The 21,977-nt window shown below is 49.3% G+C and overlaps 1 protein-coding gene across 1 annotated transcript in view; it reads left to right on the top strand.

Annotated features, from left to right (window-relative positions):
• The window catches only part of adamts17 (ADAM metallopeptidase with thrombospondin type 1 motif, 17), a 108,441-nt gene extending 88,048 nt beyond the window's left edge, over nucleotides 1–20,393 (top strand). The window contains 4 exon segments of the mRNA XM_064984240.1: nucleotides 2,445–2,649; nucleotides 3,535–3,687; nucleotides 16,404–16,581; nucleotides 16,785–20,393. Coding sequence (XP_064840312.1) covers nucleotides 2,445–2,649; nucleotides 3,535–3,687; nucleotides 16,404–16,581; nucleotides 16,785–16,936 — 688 coding nt within the window. The 3' untranslated portion in view covers nucleotides 16,937–20,393.
• Nucleotides 20,394–21,977: the final 1,584 nt, after the last annotated feature.

Below are 21,977 nucleotides of genomic sequence, written 5' to 3'. Positions count from 1 at the left end.
TGTGGCGGACCTCATGAGAGCCAGTTTCATCATAGCTCTTGATGGTTTTTGCAACTGCACTTGAAGATCTCTTAAAGTAAAGATGGACTGTCATTTCGCTTTGCTTATTTGAGCTGTTCTTGCCATAATATGGACTTGGTTTTTTACCAAATAAGGGTATATTCTGTATACCCCCTCTTGTCACAACACAACTGATTGGCTCAAACGCATTAAGAAGAAAATAAATTCCACGAATTAACTTTTAAGAAGGCACACCTGTTAATTGAAATGCATTCCATGTGACTACCTCATGAAGCTGGTTGAGGGAATGCCAAGAGTGTGCAAAGCTGTCATCAAGGCAAAGTATGGCTATTTGAAGAAACTCAAATATAAAATACATTTAGATTTGTTTAACGTGGTAAATGTGGTCTCTTATGGTCAACTTCCAACGATTTTTTGCAGACACCTTTACTACTGTACATGGTTCCATATTTCATAGTTTTGATGTCTTCATCTATTATTCTGTAATGCTCACGAAAATAGCAAAAAATATTTGAAAACTCCAGTAGGTGTTCTAACACTTTGGACAGGTAGATATATGGTAGTAGAGTATCTTTGGAACAAAATAATCTTGTTTGAAAAGTGTTTTTATCCAAAAATGTAATGTCATATAACTACTTTAATGTTGCTGAAGGCACCCTGTTAATTGAAATGCATTCCATGGAAGATGTAGCTGGTGCCAAGAGGCAAAGCTGTCATCAAGGCAAAGTAATTTGAAGAAACTCAAATATAAAATACATTTAGATTTGTTTAACACTTTTTTTGGTTACTACTGTACATGGTTCCATATTTCATAGTTTTGATGTCTTCACTATTATTCTAATGGGGATCCATAATAAAGAAAACTAGTAGGTGTTCCAGGAAGTAGTAGCTGGTGAGTAGTGGCCTTGGAACACACTTAAATGGGGATCCATAATAAACCCCAGGGAAGCAAGTACTAATGGGGATCCATAATAAACCCAGGAAGAGTAGCTGGTGCCTTGGCAAGTACTAATGGGGATCCATAATACCCCAGGAAAGTAGCTGGATCCATAATGGGGATCCATAATAAACCCCAGGAAGAGTAGCTGCTGCCTTGGCAAGTACTAATGGGGATCCATAATAAACCCCAGGAAGAGTAGCTGGTGCCTTGGCAAGTACTAATGGGGATCCATAATAAACCCCAGGAAGAGTAGCTGGTGCCTTGGCAAGTACTAATGGGGATCCATAACAAACCCCAGGAAGAGTAGCTGGTGCCTTGGCAAGTACTAATGGGGATCCATAACAAACCCCAGGAAGAGTAGCTGGTGTCTTGACAGGAACTAATGGGGATCCATAATAAACCCCAGGAAGAGTAGTTGGTGCCTTGGCAAGTACTAATGGGGATCCATAATAAACCCCAGGAAGAGTAGCTGCTGCCTTGGCAAGTACTAATGGGGATCCATAATAAACCCCAGGAAGAGTAGCTGGTGCCTTGGCAAGTACTAATGGGGATCCATAACAAACCCCAGGAAGAGTAGCTGGTGCCTTGACAGGAACTAATGGGGATCCATAACAAACCCCAGGAAGAGTAGCTGCTGCCTTGGCAAGTACTAATGGGGATCCATAATAAACCCCAGGAAGAGTAGCTGGTGCCTTGGCAAGTACTAATGGGGATCCATAACAAACCCCAGGAAGAGTAGCTGGTGCCTTGGCAAGTACTAATGGGGATCCATAACAAACCCCAGGAAGAGTAGCTGGTGCCTTGGCAAGTACTAATGGGGATCCATAACAAACCCCAGGAAGAGTAGCTGGTGCCTTGGCAAGTACTAATGGGGATCCATAATAAACCCCAGGAAGAGTAGCTGGTGCCTTGGCAAGTACTAATGGGGATCCATAACAAACCCCAGGAAGAGTAGCTGGTGCCTTGGCAAGTACTAATGGGGATCCATAACAAACCCCAGGAAGAGTAGCTGGTGCCTTGGCAAGTACTAATGGGGATCCATAACAAACCCCAGGAAGAGTAGCTGGTGCCTTGGCAGGAACTAATGGGGATCCATAATAAACCCCAGGAAGAGTAGCTGGTGCCTTGGCAGGAACTAATGGGGATCCATAATAAACCCCAGGAAGAGTAGCTGGTGCCTTGGCAGGAACTAATGGGGATCCATAATAAACCCCAGGAAGAGTAGCTGGTGCCTTGGCAAGTACTAATGGGGATCCATAACAAACCCCAGGAAGAGTAGCTGGTGCCTTGGCAGGAACTAATGGGGATCCATAATAAACCCCAGGAAGAGTAGCTGCTGCCTTGGCAGGAACTAATGGGGATCCTTAATAAATACAAATGCAAATCATCTCTCCTTCTCTCACTTTCCCTCTCTCTCCCTCTATCTTTCTCCCCCTCCCCCTCTCTCTCCTCTCCCCCTCTCCACATCTATCTCTCTCTTCAGGTGGCTGACAGGGGAGTGGGGCCAGTGCTCTGTGACGTGTGGGAAGGGTCTGCAGCTGCGTGAGGTGGGCTGTGTGTACCAGCTGCAGAACGGATCCCTTATCCACACACGGGACTTGTACTGCCAGGGGGGCAAACCCCCCGCCCTGCAGGGCTGCGAGGGACGCCTCTGCCTCACTGCCTGGGAGGCCTCGGAGTGGTCCAAGGTCTGTTGTGGTGGGGGTGGGGTGTGTGCTTTTCTATGCGACTATTCGTGGATGCGTGTTTGAGTGTTTCCGCACATCTGTGTGTGTCCACGTGTTTATGCGAGTTCCCGTGTGAGTGAGACACAGAGAGAGAAATAGTAAACCACTTACTTTCCTCAAAGTTTGATGCCGAATCATGTAGGAGCAGCGCTGCAGTAGTACTGCATAATATAGACATCTGTCACCCCACCCCCCTCTCTCTCTTCCCTCGCTCCACTGAAGAGGAGGTAGAGTGGGTTGGAGAGGGGATCTAATGAACCACCACAGGGGGCTTCCATAATGAGTAACACTCTGCCCTCTCTCTCTCGCTCCCTCTCACACACTCTCTCTATCCTCATATTTCTTTTCACTTATTTTCCTCCCTCTCTTTTTCCTGACATCACGCTAACCTCCCTCTTCCTCTCCCTCTCCTCCTCCACCTCACACTCCTCCTCTCACCTCCACTCATTTTCTTCTCCTTTTCCATCCCCTCTCTTCCCCCGCTACTGTAATTATTTTCCACCTCTTCCTCCCTCTTTCATGTTCCCTTTTCTCTCCTCTATATGTCCCTTCCCTTTGTCCCTCTCTCTCAACTCCAATGTTTCCCTCTCCCCCTTTCCCTCGTCTCCATCTCCCTTCTTCCTCTCCCTCCCTCTCTCCCTCGTCTCCATCTCCATCCCTCTCTCCCTCGTCTCCATCTCCCTCCCTCTCTCCCCACCTCCCTCCCTCCCTCCCTCCCTCCCTCCCTCCCTCCCTCCCTCCCTCCCTCCCTCCCCTCCCTCCCTCCCTCCCTCCCTCCCTCCCTCCCTCCCTCCCTCCCTCCCTCCCCTGGTGTCCCTCTCCCTTCTCCCTCCCTCCTCTCCCCAGTGTTCTTCAGACTGTGGCAGTGGGGTCCGTCGGAGGACAGTGAGGTGCACCAACCCCCAGGGGAGCTGTGACCCCCTCTCTCAGCCTGCTGACCAGGAGCCCTGTGAGGACCACTCCAAATGTTACGAGTGGAAGACTGGGGACTGGTCCAAGGTATGGGCCATACACACACATAAATGACACACACAAACTCTCTTTTTAATCAAATATCTATTTACAGAGATCTCCCATGTGGAGAGGACTCTAACCCCGGATGCCCCCTTCCAATTGATTAATCCCTCCCTGTGACACAGCGGTGTAGGTGATGCCAACATGGTGCCAACGCTGTGCCAGTCCTGATGTGGGCATCTTGACAGATAGCCTGACTGCACCTGCATCACTGTCTGACTGCATTCTCAATGGCAAACTATTCCCTTTATAGTGCACGCAGGCAGGCAGGCAGGCAGGCACGCACACACACTCTCTCTCTCTACCTCTCTCTCTCTCTCTCTCTCTCTCTACTCTCTCTCTCTCTCTACTCTCTACTCTCTCTAGGCACCTTGGCCCTCACACCTTCCCAGCCACCAGTCTCTCTTCCCATCTGTCTAACTAGGGCAGGGCAATAGCAACAGGCTCAAGTCCATTTCAATTCTTGTGGGTGAGAATGAACATGGGGAGTGTAGTTTAATTCCTGAAATGTAATTGACCTTGTCTGCTGTGGCTGGCTGTGAGGGGACAGGTGTCAACCTTTATTGCTGTACTCGTACTACACACAGACTCATGGAGGAACACACACACACACAGTAAAGTCCTCAGACCGGGATGGTACATACAAGCAAACCTCCTTATTAACACTTTGAACTACAGTAGGCACCAGTCGGCTACTCTGGACCTGTGTCCCAAATGGCACTCCTTTTGACATTTGCCATTTGGGATTCATGCTCCGAGCTGAACTATACACTCGTTTGCTGGGCTCTGCAGTGGGCAAAAACCCTCCATTTACAAAACATGTTCACTAATCATTCTGTTTGTTTGCTTGTCTCTTTAGAGATCATTTCAAAACTGAGAGTTCAGGATGAATGAAAGCTCTGAGCAATGCAAAGTGTTTCCTCTCACGGATGAGTCCCAAATGACACCCTATTCTCTATATAGTGCACTACTTTTGACTACAGTCATATGGGCCCTGATCATAAGTTGTGCACTATATAGGGAAAAGGATGACATTTGGGACATATCCTGTGTGATTGTAACCTCAACTAACTCATTCAGCTGCTCTGTTCTGTAATGTACTGCCAGGAATTAAAACACCCATATCTTAGTTAATAAATGTACAAATTGTCCAGATATCCTCCCCAAAGGGGAACTAAAAAGCTACTATATGGGCGGTTACAATAAGTCCAGACAGAATAACATGCTGTAACGCTTTCCTAGTCAAATAGAGACAGGAGCAACACAGTAGAATACTAATGGGAGACAGCGTTATACAGGAAGTATACGAACAAACAAGGACAACATACAGTGCCTTGCGAAAGTATTCGGCCCCCTTGAAACTGCTGTTCACAAATGCTCTCCATCCAACCTCACTGAGCTCGAGCTGTTTTGCAAGGAGGAATGGGAAAAAATTTCAGTCTCTCGATGTGCAAAACTGATAGAGACATACCCCAAGCGACTTACAGCTGTAATCGCAGCAAAAGGTGGCGCTACAAAGTATTAACTTAAGGGGGCTGAATAATTTTGCACGCCCAATTTTTCATTTTTTGATTTGTTAAAAAAGTTTGAAATATCCAATAAATGTCGTTCCACTTCATGATTGTGTCCCACTTGTTGTTGATTCTTCACAAAAAATACAGTTTTATATCTTTATGTTTGAAACCTGAAATGTGGCAAAAGGTCGCAAAGTTCAAGGGGGCCGAATACTTTCGCAAGGCACTGTATACCACAGCTGTCAGCCAATCAGCATTCAGGGATTGAACCACTCAGTCTTAATTAATTAAGCAATATGGCCAATATACCACGGCTAGGTGCTGTTCGTATGCATGACGAAACGTGGAGTGACTTGATTCAGCCCTTAGCCGTGGTATATTGGCCATTTATAAGGGCGGCAGGGTAGCCTAGTGGTTAGAGCATTGGACTTGTTACCGGGAGGTTGCAAGTTCAAACCCCTAAACAGACAGTTAACCCACTGTTCCTAGGCCGTCATTGAAACAAGAAATTGTTCTTAACTGACTTGCCTGGTTAAATAAAGATAAAATAAAAAATAAAAAAATATACCACAAACCCCAAAATGCCTTATTGCTATGATAAACTGGTTACCAACATAACTAGAGCAGTAAAAATAAGTGTTTTGTCATACTCTTGGTATACTGTCTGATATACCACCTCTGTCAGCCAATCAGCATAGTGATTTTAGGGATGGTGACAGTACTGGCTAGTTGTATGTCAAAAATGTCTTAATGGTTAGGGTACGTCATTATCACACCGTTGTTAAAGCACTGTATTCAGCCAGTTCATTATAACAAAGACTACTTCACCTCAAAGCACATGGCAGTGATTTGCATTGTATGGAGGTAACCTGCTGGTTCCACTAGTTACAGTAGTTTTATCTGACCGTCTTTGCCAAATCTCTCCTTGATGAACCCCAGTTCCAACTTAGTTACACTAGTGTTATCTGACAGTCTTTGTCAAATCTCTCCTAGATGAACCCCAGTTCCAACTTAGTTACACTAGTGTTATCTGACCAGTCTTTGTCCTAGATGAAAGTTCCAACTTAGTTACTCTAGAGTTAGATGAACCCCAGTTCCAACTTAGTTACACTAGTGTTATCTGACCGTCTTTGTCAAATCTCTCCTAGATGAACCCCAGTTCCAACTTAGTTACACTAGTGTTATCTGACCGTCTTTGCCAAATCTCTCCTAGATGAACCCCAGTTCCAACTTAGTTACACTAGTGTTATCTGACAGTCTTTGTCAAATCTCTCCTAGATGAACCCCAGTTCCAACTTAGTTACACTAGTGTTATCTGACAGTCTTTGTCAAATCTCTCCTAGATGAACCCCAGTTCCAACTTAGTTACACTAGTGTTATCTGACAGTCTTTGTCAAATCTCTCCTAGATGAACCCCAGTTCCAACTTAGTTACACTAGTGTTATCTGACAGTCTTTGTCAAATCTCTCCTTGATGAACCCCAGTTCCAACTCTACAGCTGGAACCACTTATCTTCCCTTTATAGGTTTGTCAAATCGTTGTTTCTTCCTGAGATACAACTAGTGTTATCTGACAGTCTTTGTCAAACCGTCTTTGTCTCTCTCCTAGATGAACCCCAGTTCCAACTTAGTGTTATCTGACCGTCTTTGTCAAATCTCTCCTAGATGTTATCAAATCTCTCCTAGATGTTCCAACTTAGATACAATAGTGTCTTTGTCAAATCTCTCCTAGATGAACCCCAGTTCCAATAGAACCCCAGTCTCCTAGATGAACCCCAGTTCCAACTTAGATACACTAGTGTTATCTGACAGTCTTTGTCAAATCTCTCCTTGATGAACCCCAGTTCCACCTATTCCATTGATTCCAGCACTGGCTGATTCAACTAATCAAGGGCCTGATGATTAGTTGCCCAGTCAAATCTAGTGTGTTAGTTTGCTGGTAAAATCAAATAAGTGAAAAGGCTGGGTTGTACTCGAGGAACGGTCTTGGAAACAGGTTTACCGAACTGAAAATCTACAATGCATCTCCATTTCCCAATCGTACAAACTGAGTGAGTCTGTTTTTGACATGCATGTAATTTATCATATGGAGTGTCATGTTCAGCTGGCTGATACAGGGTCAGATCTTATTTCCCCATTCTAACGGTTAAGGTTGGGATCGGGGAGAATGCAATCTAATCCTAGATCTGCAATTCTCTAGATCTGCAATTTGCCAGTCTCAGGGTCACTACAGCAGGTCAGGGGGAGGACCATTACATTTCTCTCCCTGTGTGGAACTGGAAACAGTGAGTGTATGTTTCCCCCCAGGATGCTGAGGAAGGTGCGTCCACCCCTCTCCTCTGCCCTTATTGAACTACAGATCTAGGATCAGATTGCTTTATTTCCAATCCTATCCATAACTGTTAGAATGTATCAGTGGCTAGGGACAACTTCTACCTATGATTCCACATGAGGGAATATACTTAAGTTTCTCCCTGAAACTGATCTAAGGTCTGTTTTGAGATTCTGTCCCTGATGCTTAAAGTAAGGACTTACAGGGTAAGCTTATCCTAGATCTGTAATGTCTACCTAGAGCTCTGTGAGGGGGCTGCGTGAGCACATCTGGTTCAGTCATCATCAGACAAGCTGGAGAACATCTGAAGGTTTTGTGTGTGTGCTGTCTGTCAGTGTGTGTGCAGACAGTGTAGACGCCATAGCCCAGTTCTCATTAACAGTAATCTCCACTAATCCTTCATCAGAACATTCTAGAGGGGGTTTGTTAATCCAAACGGGCAATTACAGAGTTGCATTTTATTTTCTCCCCTTGTTACACACACACACACACACACACACACACACACACACACACACACACACACACACACACACACACACACACACACACACACACACACACACACACACACACACACACACACACACACACACACACACACACACACGCACACACACACACTGTTAGTAGTAAGTATCACTTCATTCAGGAGCACTACAGCAAGGCAGTTAACCCCCAACAACTGCTCCCTGGGCTCCGATGATGTGGGAAACACTGCCATATACAGTGCACTACTTTTGACCAGGGCCCATGCAGCTCTGTTCAAAAGTAGTGCACTATAAAGAGAATAGGGTGCTATTTGAGATGCACCTTACCTCACCATTCCCACTGAGAAGGGACTTCAGTCCGGCATTTAGACATTCTGACAGAGCTGCTGCTGGAATTCCTTTACTCTTCCCAAGGTGTTTTTTCCAGGTACACAACACATGTCTGTTCCAAATGGCACCCTATTTATATAGTGCACTACTTTTATTCGGGGCCTAATAGGGCTCACAAAAGTAGTGATGTAAGTAACAGGGTGGTATTTGGGATGCAGACATTGACTACTGTTCCTCTACCTCCACATATTCTAACAGACTTTTTAAAAGGGTTTTAAATGAAAGCCACCCACACTTACCTTTCCTGTTAACACACCTAGTAGAGGAGCCTCTGATCGGACTGTCAGGTGTTCTGTAATGGAGCTGGGAGAGAGCTGGGGATGGAGCTTGAGAGAGCTGGGGATGGAGAACCAAGATGGAACTGGGAGAGAGCTGGGGATGGAGATGGGAAGAGCTGACAAGCTGGGGATGGAGATTTTGAGAGCTGGGGATGGAGTGGGAGAGAGCTTTGGGATGAGCTGGGGATGGAGATGGGAGAGAGCTGGGGATGGAGATGGAGAGAGCTGGGGATGGAGATGGGAGAGCCCTGGGGATGGAGATGGGAGAGAGCTGGGGGATGGATGTGAGATGGGGATGGAGATGGGAGAGAGCTGGGGATGGAGATGGAGAGATGGGGATGGAGATGAGAGAGAGCTGGGGATGGAGATGGGAGAGAGCTGGGGATGATGGGAGAGAGCTGGGGATGGAGATGGGGAAGATGGGGATGGGATGGGAGAAAGTCATGGAGTATTTTTCGAGATGGGGGAGAGCTGGGGATGGAGAGAGCTGGGGATGGAGATGGAGTCTGGGGATGGAGATGGGCATGGGGAGTCTGGGAGAGAGCTGGGGATGGAGATGAGAGAGAGCTGGGGATGGAGATGGGAGAGAGCTGGGGATGGAGATGGGAGAGAGCTGGGGATGGAGATTCCAAAGCTGGGAGAGAGCTGGGGATGGAGATGGGAGAGTTGGGGATGGAGATGGGAGAGAGCTGGGGATGGAGATGGGAGAGCTGGGAAGAGCTGGGGATGGAGATGCTGGGAGAGAGCTGGGGATGGAGATGGGGAGAGCTGGGGAAGGAGCCAGGGGGATGGAGATGGGAGAGAGCTGGGGATGGGGCTGGGAGAGCTGGAGATGGAGACACAGACGCTGGGAGAGAGCTGGGGAAGATGGGGAAACACTGGGGAAGATTTGAGTATGGGGAAGTGGGGCTGGGAGAGAGCTGGGGAAGATCATGGGAGAGAGCTGGGGAAAAGCATGGGAGAGAGCTGGGGAAGCTGGGGATGGGGCTAAGATGGGGATTTTACTTTAGCTGGGGGATATCTGGCTGTCAGGGAAGATTGGGAAAAGCTGCTGGGAGAGAGCTGGGAAGATGCTGGGAGAGAGCTGGGGATGGATGCTAGAGAGCTGGGGATCTGGGAGAGAGCTGGGGAAGATGGGGTCAGATTTCTGGTTCAAAATGGAGCATGGGAGAGAGCTGGGGAAAATCTGAGATGAGAGCTGGGGATAAGAGCTGGGGAAGATGGAGCTGGGAGAGAGCTGGGGATGGAGATGGGAGATTTGGGGATTGAGAGCTGGGGATTTCTGGGAGAGAGCTGGGGATGGACTGGGGAAGTTGGGATGAGAGCTGGGGATGGAGCTGGGAAGAGCCTGAGAGCTTAGATGGGAGATGGGAGAGACTGGGGATGGAGATTGGGGAGAGAGCTGGGGATGGAGCTGGGAGAGAGCTTCTGGGGAAGAGGTTAGATCTTCCCAAGGTGTTTTTTCCAGGTACACAACACATGTGTGTTGGGGATGGCACCCTGGGGATTCCCTATAAAGTGCACTACTTTGGATTGGGGGAGCTAATAGGGCTCTGTTCTGGGAGAGAGCTAGTGCACTACTGGGGTAAGATGGGTAACTGGGGAGGGTGGTATTTGGGATGAGAGAGCTGAAGACTGTTCTGGGGGAGAGAGCTCCACAGATTCTAACAGAGCTTTTTAAAAGGGCTTTTAAATGAAAGCCTGGGGACTACCTTTCCCTGTTAACTGGGGACACCTAGTAGAGAGAGCCTCTGATGGGACTGGAGAGGTGTTCTGTAATGGAGCTGGGAGAGAGCTGGGGATGGAGCTTGGAGAGAGCTGGGGATGGAGATGGGAGAGAGATGGGGATGGAACTGGGAGAGAGCTGGGGATGGAGATGGGAGAGAGCTGGGGGGGATGGGAGAGGGCTGGGGATGGAGATGGGAGAGAGCTGGGGATGGAGCTGGGGGAGATGGAGCTGGGGAGAGCTGGGAGATGGGCTGGGGATGGAGCTGGGAGAGAGCTGGGGATGGAGCTGGGGATGGGGGGAGAGAGCTGGGGATGGAGATGGGAGAGGGCTGGGGATGGAGCTGGGAGAGAGCTGGGGATGGAGCTGGGAGAGAGCTGGGGATGGAGATGGGAGAGAGCTGGGGATGGAGATGGGAGAGAGCTGGGGAAGGAGATGGGAGAGCTGGGAGAGAGCTGGGGATGGAGATGGGAGAGAGCTGGGGATGGAGATGGGAGAGAGCTGGGGATGGAGATGGGAGAGAGCTGGGGATGGAGATGGGAGAGCTGGGGATGGGGCTGGGGAGAGCTGGGGATGGATGGGAGAGAGCTGGGGATGGATGGGGAGATGGGGCTGGGAGAGAGCTGGAAGATGGGGCTGGGAGGAGCTGGGGATGGGCTGGGAGAGAGCTGGGGATGGAGCTGGGGAAGATGGGGCTGGGAGAGAGCTGGGGAAGATGGGGCTGGGAGAGAGCTGGGGAAGATGGGGCTGGGATGGGGCTGGGAGAGCTGGGGAAGATGGGGCTGGGGGAGAGATGGAGCTGGGGAAGATGGGGCTGGGAGAGAGGAGGGGAAGATGGGGCTGGGAGAGAGCTGGGGAAGATGGGGCTGGGAGAGAGCTGGGGAAGATGGGGCTGGGAGAGAGCTGGGGAAGATGGGGCTGGGGGAGAGCTGGGGAAGATGGGGATGGGGCTGGGGAAGATGGGGGGAGATGGGGATGGGGGGCTGGGAGATGGAGCTGGGAAGATGGAGCTGGGGAAGATGGGGCTGGGGCTGGGAGAGAGCTGGGGAAGATGGGGCTGGGAGAGAGCTGGGGAAGATGGGGCTGGGAGAGAGCTGGGGAAGATGGGGCTGGGAGAGAGCTGGGGAAGATGGGGCTGGGAGAGAGCTGGGGAAGATGGGGCTGGGAGAGAGCTGGGGAAGATGGGGCTGGGAGAGAGCTGGGGAAGATGGGGCTGGGAGAGAGCTGGGGAAGATGGGGCTGGGAGAGAGCTGGGGGATGGAGCTGGGGATGGGGCTGGGGAAGAGCTGGGGAGAGCTGGGGAAGATGGGGCTGGGGGGGCTGGGGGAGATGGGGCTGGGGATGGGGGGCTGGGGATGGGGGAGAGCTGGGGATGGGGCTGGGGAAGATGGGGCTGGGAGAGAGCTGGGGGGGAAGATGGGGATGGGGCTGGGGAGAGATGGGGATTGGGCTGGGGGAGAGATGGGGATGGGGCTGGGGGAGAGATGGGGATGGGGCTGGGGGGAGAGATGGGGATGGGGGAGCTGGGGCTGGGGAAGATGGGGCTGGGGGGGGAGAGAGCTGGGGATGGGGCTGGGGGAGAGATGGGGATGGGGCTGGGGGAGAGATGGGGATGGGGCTGGGAGAGAGCTGGGGATGGAGCTGGGGGAGAGATGGGGATGGGGCTGGGGGAGAGATGGGGATGGAGCTGGGGATGGAGCTGGGGGGATGGGGATGGGGGGGAGAGCTGGGGATGGGGCTGGGGGGAGATGGGGATGGAGCTGGGAGACAGCTGGGGATGGAGCTGGGAGAGAGCTGGGGATGGGGCTGGGAGAGAGTTGGGGATGGGGCTGGGGGAGATGGGGATGGAGCTGGGAGAGAGTTGGGGATGGGGCTGGGGGAGATGGGGATGGAGCTGGGGGAGATGGGGATGGAGCTGGGGGAGAGCTGGGGATGGAGCTGGGAGAGAGTTGGGGATGGGGCTGGGGGAGATGGGGATGGAGCTGGGGGAGATGGGGATGGAGCTGGGGGAGATTGGGATGGAGCTGGGGGAGAGCTGGGGATGGAGCTGGGGGAGATGGGGATGGGGCTGGGGGAGATGGGGATGGGGCTGGGGGAGATGGGGATGGGGCTGGGGGAGATGGGGATGGAGCTGGGGGAGCTGGGGATGGAGCTGGGGGAGATGGGGATGGAGCTGGGGGAGATGGGGATGGAGCTGGGGGAGATGGGGATGGGGCTGGGGGAGATGGGGATGGGGCTGGGGATGGAGAGCTGGGGATGGAGATGGGGGAGATGGGGATGGGGCTGGGGGAGATGGGGATGGGGCTGGGGAGATGGGGATGGGGCTGGGGGAGATGGGGAGCTGGGGAGATGGGGCTGGGATGGGGAGAGCTGGGGATGGGGATGGAGCTGGGAGAGAGCTGGGGATGGGGCTGGGGGAGATGGGGCTGGGGGAGAGCTGGGGATGGGGCTGGGGGGATGGGGATGGGGATGGGGGAGCTGGGGATGGGGATGGGGCTGGGGGGAGATGGGGCTGAGATGGGGATGGGAGCTGGGGGGGGATGGAGCTGGGGGAGATGGGGATAGGGAAGAGCTGGGGATGGGGGAGAGCTGGGGCTGGGGGAGATGGGGATGGGGCTGGGAGAGAGCTGGGGATGGAGCTGGGAGAGAGCTGGGGATGGGGCTGGGGGAGATGGGGATGGGGCTGGGGGAGATGGGGATGGGGTTGGGGGAGAAAGCTGGGAATGGTGGAGAGAGCTGGGGATGGGTTTCACTTTCCACCATGCCACCCATTTTCTGTCTGAAAAGTTCTATGTCACGTACCCGATGAAAGGACGTTCAGGTGCCAGCGTCTTGGCCAGTTTCTCATTTTGGAAATCTAATAACAGGAAATAACTGTTGGCCGCTATTTAGTGTCGGGCTTATATCTGGTGTGTTGTTCTGACCCTGTGCTAATTGTGTTACTCCCCCCCCACCCTCTAACCATCCTGAATGTATTACCTCATCTTCTCTCCTAATGATGTTAAAGGGGAATTCTGGAATTTAAAACTAATGACTCAGGTAAGTGGTGGGGTGTCCATTGTTGTTGTTCTTTGAATCCCCGATTGCTCCTTTTAAAGTCCTCAAATTACTCCTCTGTCCCACTCCCTCAACGCTGGACAATAAACTGACCGGCTCTCCTCATCTCCTCTCTTCCCACCACTATCAGACCATAAGTCTATTAGCATGTCTTAGAATATCATTCAGATAAGCTGCTGATTCAATTGTGGTGTTGTTGTGAGTTATGAGGAGGTCATGCCTCTAGGGATGTGGCTATGATATTAGAGCTAGGTTGCATCCCAAACGCCACCCTGTTCCCTTTATAGTGAACTACTTTTGACCAAAGCCTTATGGGCTCTATAGGGGACAGGGTTTCATTTGGGATACAGATAAAGTCTTATGGGAGTGTTGCTATGATCGTGTCCCCATCAGCTTGTCTCCTAATGATGTTTCAGATAATGTTCTCTCTGTCTCTTTGTTTGTGTTTTCATTTGTTTGTTTGTGCTTCAGCAGTAGTGTGTGTGTGTGTGTCTGTGTCTGTGTCTGTGCCTGTGTGTCTGTGTGTGTGTGTGTTGTGTGTGCTTTCCTCTGTGTGTGTGTGTGTGTGTGTGTCTCTCCAGGGCCTTATCTCATAGACTTATCTCATTGTGATCATGTTCATCAGCGATAATGAAAGCTTGGTGAAAAAACCTTCTGAGAATCATTCTAAGTACCTATAGAGATGTGGGATCATGATAATCGGATTGTTTTTGAGCAGTGTCAAGTCAACAAGTCCTTTGGTAGAACACCGGGCCGTTTACAATAGCTATTGAAATGGCTTCCACTAATTGCCTCTCTGTGAAGTGAATAGTAAATCCGCTGAGGGCCTGGGAACCACTGTTGTTCAGAGTTAATTATTGGACGAGGCTATAGCTGTTGGCTGCCAAGGCACATGCCTGTGTACAATGGGAATCCATTGTCTGTCGCCTCTGGTGTTTACGAGCTTAGAATATCAAAGTCCTCTTTCTTTGGCCCCATTCCATGTTGGTTTCCCCTAGCACCTTACCTCCAGCCCCTACCTCCAGCCCCTTACCTCCAGATCCTACATCCAGCCCCTACCTCCAGCCTCTTACCTCCAGATCCTACATCCAGCCCCTCCAGCCCCTTACCTCCAGCCTCTTACCTCCAGCCTCCTACCTCCAGCTCCTACCTCCAGCCCCTTACCTCCAGCTCCTACCTCCAGCTCCTACCTCCAGCCCCTTACCTCCAGCTCCTACCTCTAGCCCCAACCTCCAGCTCCTTATTCTAGCCTCTTCTCCAAGCCCCTTACCTCCAGCTCCTACCTCCAGCTCCTACGTCCAGCTCCTACCTCCAGCTCCTACCTCCAGCTCCTACCTCCAGCTCCTACGTCCAGCCCCTACCTCCAGCCCCTACCTCCAGCCCCTCCAGCTCCTACCTCCAGCCCCTACCTCCAGCTCCTACCTCCAGCCCCTACCTCCAGCCCCTACCTCCAGCTTCTACCTCCAGCTCCTACCTCCAGCTCCTACCTCCAGCCCCTATCTCCAGCTCCTTATTCTAGCCTCTTCTCCAAGCCCCTTACCTCCAGCCCCTTCTCCCCCTACCTCCAGCTTCTACCTCCAGCTCCTACCTCCAGCCCCTATCTCCAGCCCCTATCTCCAGCTCTTCTCCAAGCCCCTCTTCTCCAAGCCCCCTCCAAGCCTCCAGCCCCTTCTCCAAGCCCCTTACCTCCACCCCCTCTCCAAGCCCTTTACCTCCACCCCCCTCTCCAAGCCCTTTACCTCCACCCCCCTCTCCAAGCCCTTTACCTCCACCCCCTCTCCAAGCCCTTTACCTTCAGCCCCTTCTCCAAGCCCTTTACCTCCAGCCTCTTCTCCAAGCCCTTTACCTCCAGCCCCCTCTCCAAGCCCTTTACCTCCACCCCCCTCTTGAAGCCCTTTACCTCCAGCCCCCTCTCCAAGCCCCTTACCTCCACTCCCCTCTCCAAGCCCCTTAACTCCAGCCCCTTTTCCAAGCCTTACCTCCAGTCCTTTCTCCTTTCTCCAAGCCCCATACCTCCAGACCCCTCTCCAAGCCCTTTACCTCCAGCCCCCTCTCCAAGCCCCTTACCTCCAGCCCCTTCTCCAAGCCCCTTACCTCCACCCCCCTCTCCAAGCCCTTTACCTCCACCCCCCTCTCCAAGCCCTTTACCTCCAGACCCTTTTCCAAGCCTCTTACCTCCAGTCCTTTCTCCAAGCCCCATACCTCTTCGTTCTTCACAGATCTGATTGGTTTGGGTAGGTCTAAGCTATATGGTGATGGCTCCATCCCCTAACAAGTCAAAGTGGTGGTCACACCTATACTGTTACTTAGACCTATCTAGTCTTTTCAGATCTGTCATCACTGAAGAGATAGGAGCTAGGGGAAGAGCCTGAAGACAGAGATGGATCTTAGCCTCAGAGCATATATTACTATTGAGACGAAGCACTCTGACAGGGTATTTAGGACTCGTAAATCAGTCTATTCAAACATAGAACACAGCCTCCACCTGTAATTAGGCCTGTTTGGGATTATTTTACCACTAGTAAATACCACACTACACCTTTATCTGTTATTCAGGTCTAGTCTCTTCTCACATTCAGTCATGAAGTGATTTGGCCCCTTATAAACAATAGGGATGTGTTTCCAATAGCACAATATTCCCTATATTAATTAAGCACTTCTTCTGACCAGGGTACATAGGGCTCCGGTCACAAGTAGTACACTATATAGGGAGTAGGGTGCCATTTGGGATGCACACTAGGTCTATGGAAGATTAAAATTACATAAATGTGAGGGGTAAACATATTAGGAAGTGATTATATCCTAAAAAGTCTAGGACATAGACATGGAAGACTGTTACAAATGGCTCTCAATGTCAAAATACTTCCTCTCGAGTTTGGAAGAGAAAGTAACTCAAGTGATTGAATCTTTCCAGTGCTCGTCATCCTGTGGGAAGGGCCTGCAGTCCAGAGTGGTCCAATGTATGCACAGAGTGACAGGTCGCCACGGTAATGACTGCCCTGTGGTGTTCAGACCACCCACCTACCGGCCCTGTCACCAGGAGGCCTGCAATGACAAAGTCAACGTCAACACCATCACCTCCCCCAGATTAGGTAACATAGTTAGTATGTGTGTGCTTGTGTGTGTGTGTGTGTATGTTTTTGAGAGAGAGAGCAAGAGAGCAACAGAAAGAGAGAGAGAGACAGAAACAGACAGAGAGAGAGAGTGTGTGTGGTGTGTGTGTGTGTACATAAGTGGGTGCACATGTGTGTACTGTGTTTCTCTGTCTGTTGACGTGGCCCCTGTTCCTCTCCAGCTGCTCTGACCTACAAGTGCACAGGAGACCAGTGGACTGTGTACTGCCGTGTGATCCGAGAGAAGAACCTGTGCCAGGACATGAGATGGTACCAGCGCTGCTGCGACACCTGCAGAGACTTCTACGCCAACAAATCACCCCGCAAGAGTTAATGATGAAAGCACTCACACACATACTGTACACAGACAGACACACACTTCACCTAGGGCTACGACTTTAGATGCTTCTGTAACACTTGACTTAAAGCTTGCGGGTATAATGCTTAGTAAGTCGTTATAAGCATGAATGAGCCTTTATAATGTGTTATAATAAGGCTTATGATATGATATGTCTCTCTATGTATCAGCATGATAACCGACTCAAAATGTCTGTTATTTAGCCTGCTTCAGGAGAAGATACTAATATATTGTAAGGGTCTCGTGGCAGGTCTTTATGCCGGCAGGCTTTAAGTAAAGAGTTACGGATGTTTTTTCTGAATTATTCATATTCTTAATATTAATTATAAGACATTAAATTTTGGAGAAAAAGTGGAAATGAGTGCAGAGACCATTTCAAGTGGGATCATAAGCTTGCTATTGTCATGAAGACTTGAAAACCTTCTTTAACTTGTTTTATTGCTGTAAACCAAAGCGAGGGACTTCACAGTCTGGGGAGTCCCTCGGTGGGTAGCCTGTCGCGTCAACGTTTGTTGTACAGTGTGATTTAACATTAGCGTTAACATATGTGATAACTCTTTATGTGGAAAGGTCATTGTTATCAGATAGTTCACAGAGCATCTATAGACAATCAGAACATGTCTGATTTTCAAATGCACACACCGAATCTAATTCAGCTAGGGAGGCTGAATATGAGTAAATCTATGTTACTTGGAGCGGCAGGTAGCCTAGTGGTTAGAGCTTTGGGCCAGTAACTGAAAGGTAAAAAATCAGTTGTTCTGCCCCTGAGCAAGGCACTGTTTCCCTGGGCCCTGAAGAAGTGGATGTGGATTAAGGCAGCCCCCCTCACCTCTCTGATTCAGAGGGGTTGTGTTAAATGTGGAAGACACATTTCAGTTGAATACATTCAGTTGTACAACTGACTAGGTATCCCCCTTTCCCTTACATAGATAGAATGTATGTACATCACAGGAGGCTGGTGAGGGGAGGACTGCTCATAATAATGGAGTGAATGGAATGGTATCAAATGTTTGATGTGTTTGAAACTATTCCATTTATTCCGTTCCATCCGTTAGTATGAGCCCATCCTTCCCAATTAAGGTGCCACCAGCCGCCTGTGACATACATACATTACTTACACACACATACATTAAAAGACCTGTAAGGACTTTGTTATTGCATGTTAACAGAGGTGCAGTTGACATGTAATACATCTAAATGGGAGTTGGTACGTAGTCTGAGCATGTAGATCTGTAGGGGACTATCCAGATAAAGTGGGCCTGTATATTCTCTTGTGTTTAGTTCAGCTGGCCCTGTATTCACCAAGCCACTGGCTGGCCACTCACTAGACTGGGCCAAGAGACCTGGCTCGTGTTCATTAGGCACCAGATGGACTGAAACGGGTAGGGACTACTTGAACTTGTTCAATAAGAAACGCTCATTTTCTTTTTTCCGCTGCAACGTTTGAAAACTTTTCCCATTGTGTGCTTTGATGAACATGACCCTGGTTTCTTCTCTTAGTGACAAACCGTAACTTGATGTCTTGAGATAATGTGAATTTCGCATTGACATCAATCCATAAGCTAAGTCTTGGTTACACATTTGAATCTCAAGTTAGGATTTGTCCCTTAGTTCCACGATAGATTATATGTACTTACATTTTGTTGTTGTTTTTTGTTGATGTCATTGCTATTTTTTGGCGGTTGTTGTTATTTAAAACTAGCCAGGAGCCGTTATAAGGTACTGCAGTTCTACATTGAAATGATCAAGCTAACGATAGGATAGGCCTAGTTCACTATTCCCTAGGCTCACCTGAAGGCCTTGGACAGCCCATGTAGCATCCGTCTCTCTCCTGAGGATCCAATGTTGGAGACAGTGCAGTGGTGGGGGTGTAATTTAAGAGAAGATTAGATGTATCTTAAGTTACTGTCGTCCTACAGTTAACCACATACAGTGTATTCAGTATTGTATATGTGAGTGGAATCCACAACCCAGTGTCGTTAACACCTTGCTCCAACTCCGCTCCATGAACCAACTGAGCAATCTGGGTGAAGCAGGTTGCAGCTATATTGTATCATGTGTGTATCTGTTGTCCTCCCTTGGTGCTTGGTACATCGTCATGACGATGTACCAAACATGACGTAAACTAGTCTCTGGTTTCAAACTTCACACTTACTCCAAACCTGGTGTTTGTTAACATTTCCATACATCATCAAACTTGAAATTGGTTTGAACTATTAAACAGTAATTCAAACACAATGTGAGGCTTACACCGATTTCAACAGCTTGCCCTTATGCATGAGTGTGGCAAACGTAGACGTCACAAGCATCAACATGTAAACATTAATGGAGGCAGCGTTATGTTTGCTACAAAATGATGGTGCAGTAGATAACTGACTGTAAATAATGTACAGTTAGTTATCACAGACATTCTTTATCCATAAATGACGAAGTGTCTCCAATTGTGTTCATGTTTTACAGATTATGATTTAAAGGGGTAATCTCCAGTTGTGTTCATGTTTTACAGATTATGATTTAAAGGGGTAATCTGCAGTTGTGTTCACGTTTTACAGATTATGATTTAAAGGGGTAATCTCCAGTTGTGTTCACGTTTTACAGATTATGATTTAAAGATGTAATCTGCAGTTGCTACATACATTTTTTGATTTATAAATGAGCTCAGGTCAACTGTCTTACCCCATCAGAACCCCAAATGCTTGTTTTGCATGTAAACAAACACTATGAAGCCTTAAAACATGGTTAAAACTATCAACTTCATATCATGGATGGTCAGTCCTTGCATCCATAGCTCGGTCTATGAATTTGATAGTGGTTACATTTCTCCAGACTTTTTTGATTGTTTTAACTGCTGATTGACGCTTTCCAAGTGTATAACGTAACATTCAGCCCTGTAGCGTATATCTATGGCTCTGGCCTAGTTCTCCTGGTTCTTGGAGTTGGCTGAAGCAGAAACAGATCTAGTGTTACCAGGCTATGTAGTGTATATCTATGGCTCTGGCCTAGTTCTCCTGGTTCTTGGAGTTGGCTGAAGCAGAAACAGATCTAGTGTTACCAGGCTATGTAGTGTATATCTATGGCACTGGCCTAGTTCTCCTGGTTCTTGGAGTTGGCTGAAGCAGAAACAGATCTAGTGTTACCAGGCTATGTAGTGTATATCTATATTTCTGGCCTGGTTCTTTGTGATCTATGGAGACCACCATGACTAATCACTTAGCCCCCAGGTAGAGACCCTGTCCCCCAGGTAGAGACCCTGTCCCCCAGGTAGAGACCCTGTCCCCCAGGTAGAGACCCTGTCCCCCAGGTAGAGACCCTGTCCCCCAGGTAGAGACCCTGTCCCCCAGGTAGAGACCCTGTCCCCCAGGTAGAGACGCTGTCCCCCAGGTAGAGACCTGTCCCCCAGGTAGAGATGCTGTCCCCCAGGTAGAGACGCTGTCCCCCAGGTAGGAGACCCTGTCCCCCTGTCCCCCAGGTAGAGCTGTCCCCCAGGTAGAGATGCTGTCCCCCAGGTAGAGACCCTGTCCCCCAGGTAGAGACGCTGTCCCCCAGGTAGAGACCCTGTCCCCCAGGTAGAGACCCTATTCCCCAGGGAGAGACCCTGTCCCCCAGGTAGAGACACTGACCCCCCAGGTCAGGAAGACCCCAGGCAGAGACCTTGGCCCCCAGGTTAGGAAGCCCCCAGGCAGAGACCTTGGCCCCCAGGCAGAGCCCCCAGTATTGGGATAAGAGATGATATGGGCCCAGGTCAAAACAGAGAAAACAAACAGCCCAGCTCTCAGAACTCCTGAGTCCCACATTTCCAACCCTTCAGAGCATAAACCATTAATCAATCAAACAATCTAACATGGTACTGTTTACCTACGTGTTCAGAACACGTAGGACAGAGGACCACCCTGGCGGTACCGTGTGTGTGTGTTTGCATGCGTGTGTGTAATCGATGCAAGTCTCTGTGGTACGAGCCGTCAGTGGTGAGATCTTCATTGAAAAGGTCACACTGTTCACACTTTGAAGACAGACTTGCAAAGAAAACATCACGGTTAAAGACATGCTCCGGTACTTTGGTGAATAAGAAAGTATTTTGTAACCCTCCCACTTTGGACTGGATGTGTCAATGTGTAGTTCATACATGCATAATCCATGAGCAGAATTACTGTTTGCCTCAATTAGCCAGAAATTCCTAGTTTGAAGCTGTGCCAAGCCATTTTCCTGACATTTCCCCCCTCGTGGGCCAGCCTCCTAGCAATTTGAGTTCTAGCCAATAAGCTTCAGCCCTTCACATTTGAGTGACAGCTAGCAAGAGGCGTGCCTAGTTATTGAATGAGGTTGGAGGGTTGGCCCAACGGCTCAGTGGACACAGCAGAGAGAGAGAGAGAGAGAGAGAGTTTTGAGTTTTAAATCATCTTTATTGGGTCTGGGGGCCCACCACACAATAAATACTCAAACAAAACCACAGTTACACATCAATTAAAAAGAACAACTCCAATTCCTCCTCCACAGTAACTAAACACAACAGCCTCTGAATACCCCATATACTCAAAAACAGATCAATATTGTTGACAAGTTTATAATAGGCAAACTCAACCCTTAGTCTCGCTGCCAACATTCCCTCCAGCATTCCCACTACATCCACAGACCCCTGTCCCCGAATACTGTTCTTTCGGGTCTTCCATATCACTAATTTTGCTGCCCCTAACACAAAATTAAGCAACACAACTATACCCTTTTGACTGAACCTGTACTTTGGCCCAAATATATACAGTTGGGAAGAGAGAACCTCTCCCAACGTTGAGAACCAATCAGTGATCAGTTCAATCATCTCGACCAACCTGGGACACTGTAAAAACAGATGTGCCAGAGTTTCAGACTCAGCACAGAATGGACACCCCTCCCCAACAGTAGGATCCAGGTGTACCAGATGCATGTTGGTGGCTATAGCTCCATGTATTATCCTCCATTGGAGGTCAGCTGTCCTCTTATCAATAGGCAGTTTGTATAATGATCGCCAACAGCCTTTTGGAGA

This window comes from Oncorhynchus masou, chromosome 2 (assembly GCF_036934945.1).
Source record: "Oncorhynchus masou masou isolate Uvic2021 chromosome 2, UVic_Omas_1.1, whole genome shotgun sequence".
Lineage (NCBI taxonomy): Eukaryota > Metazoa > Chordata > Actinopteri > Salmoniformes > Salmonidae > Oncorhynchus > Oncorhynchus masou.
Note: the sequence above shows the minus strand (reverse complement) of the source record. Positions and strands in the feature narration are given on the sequence as shown.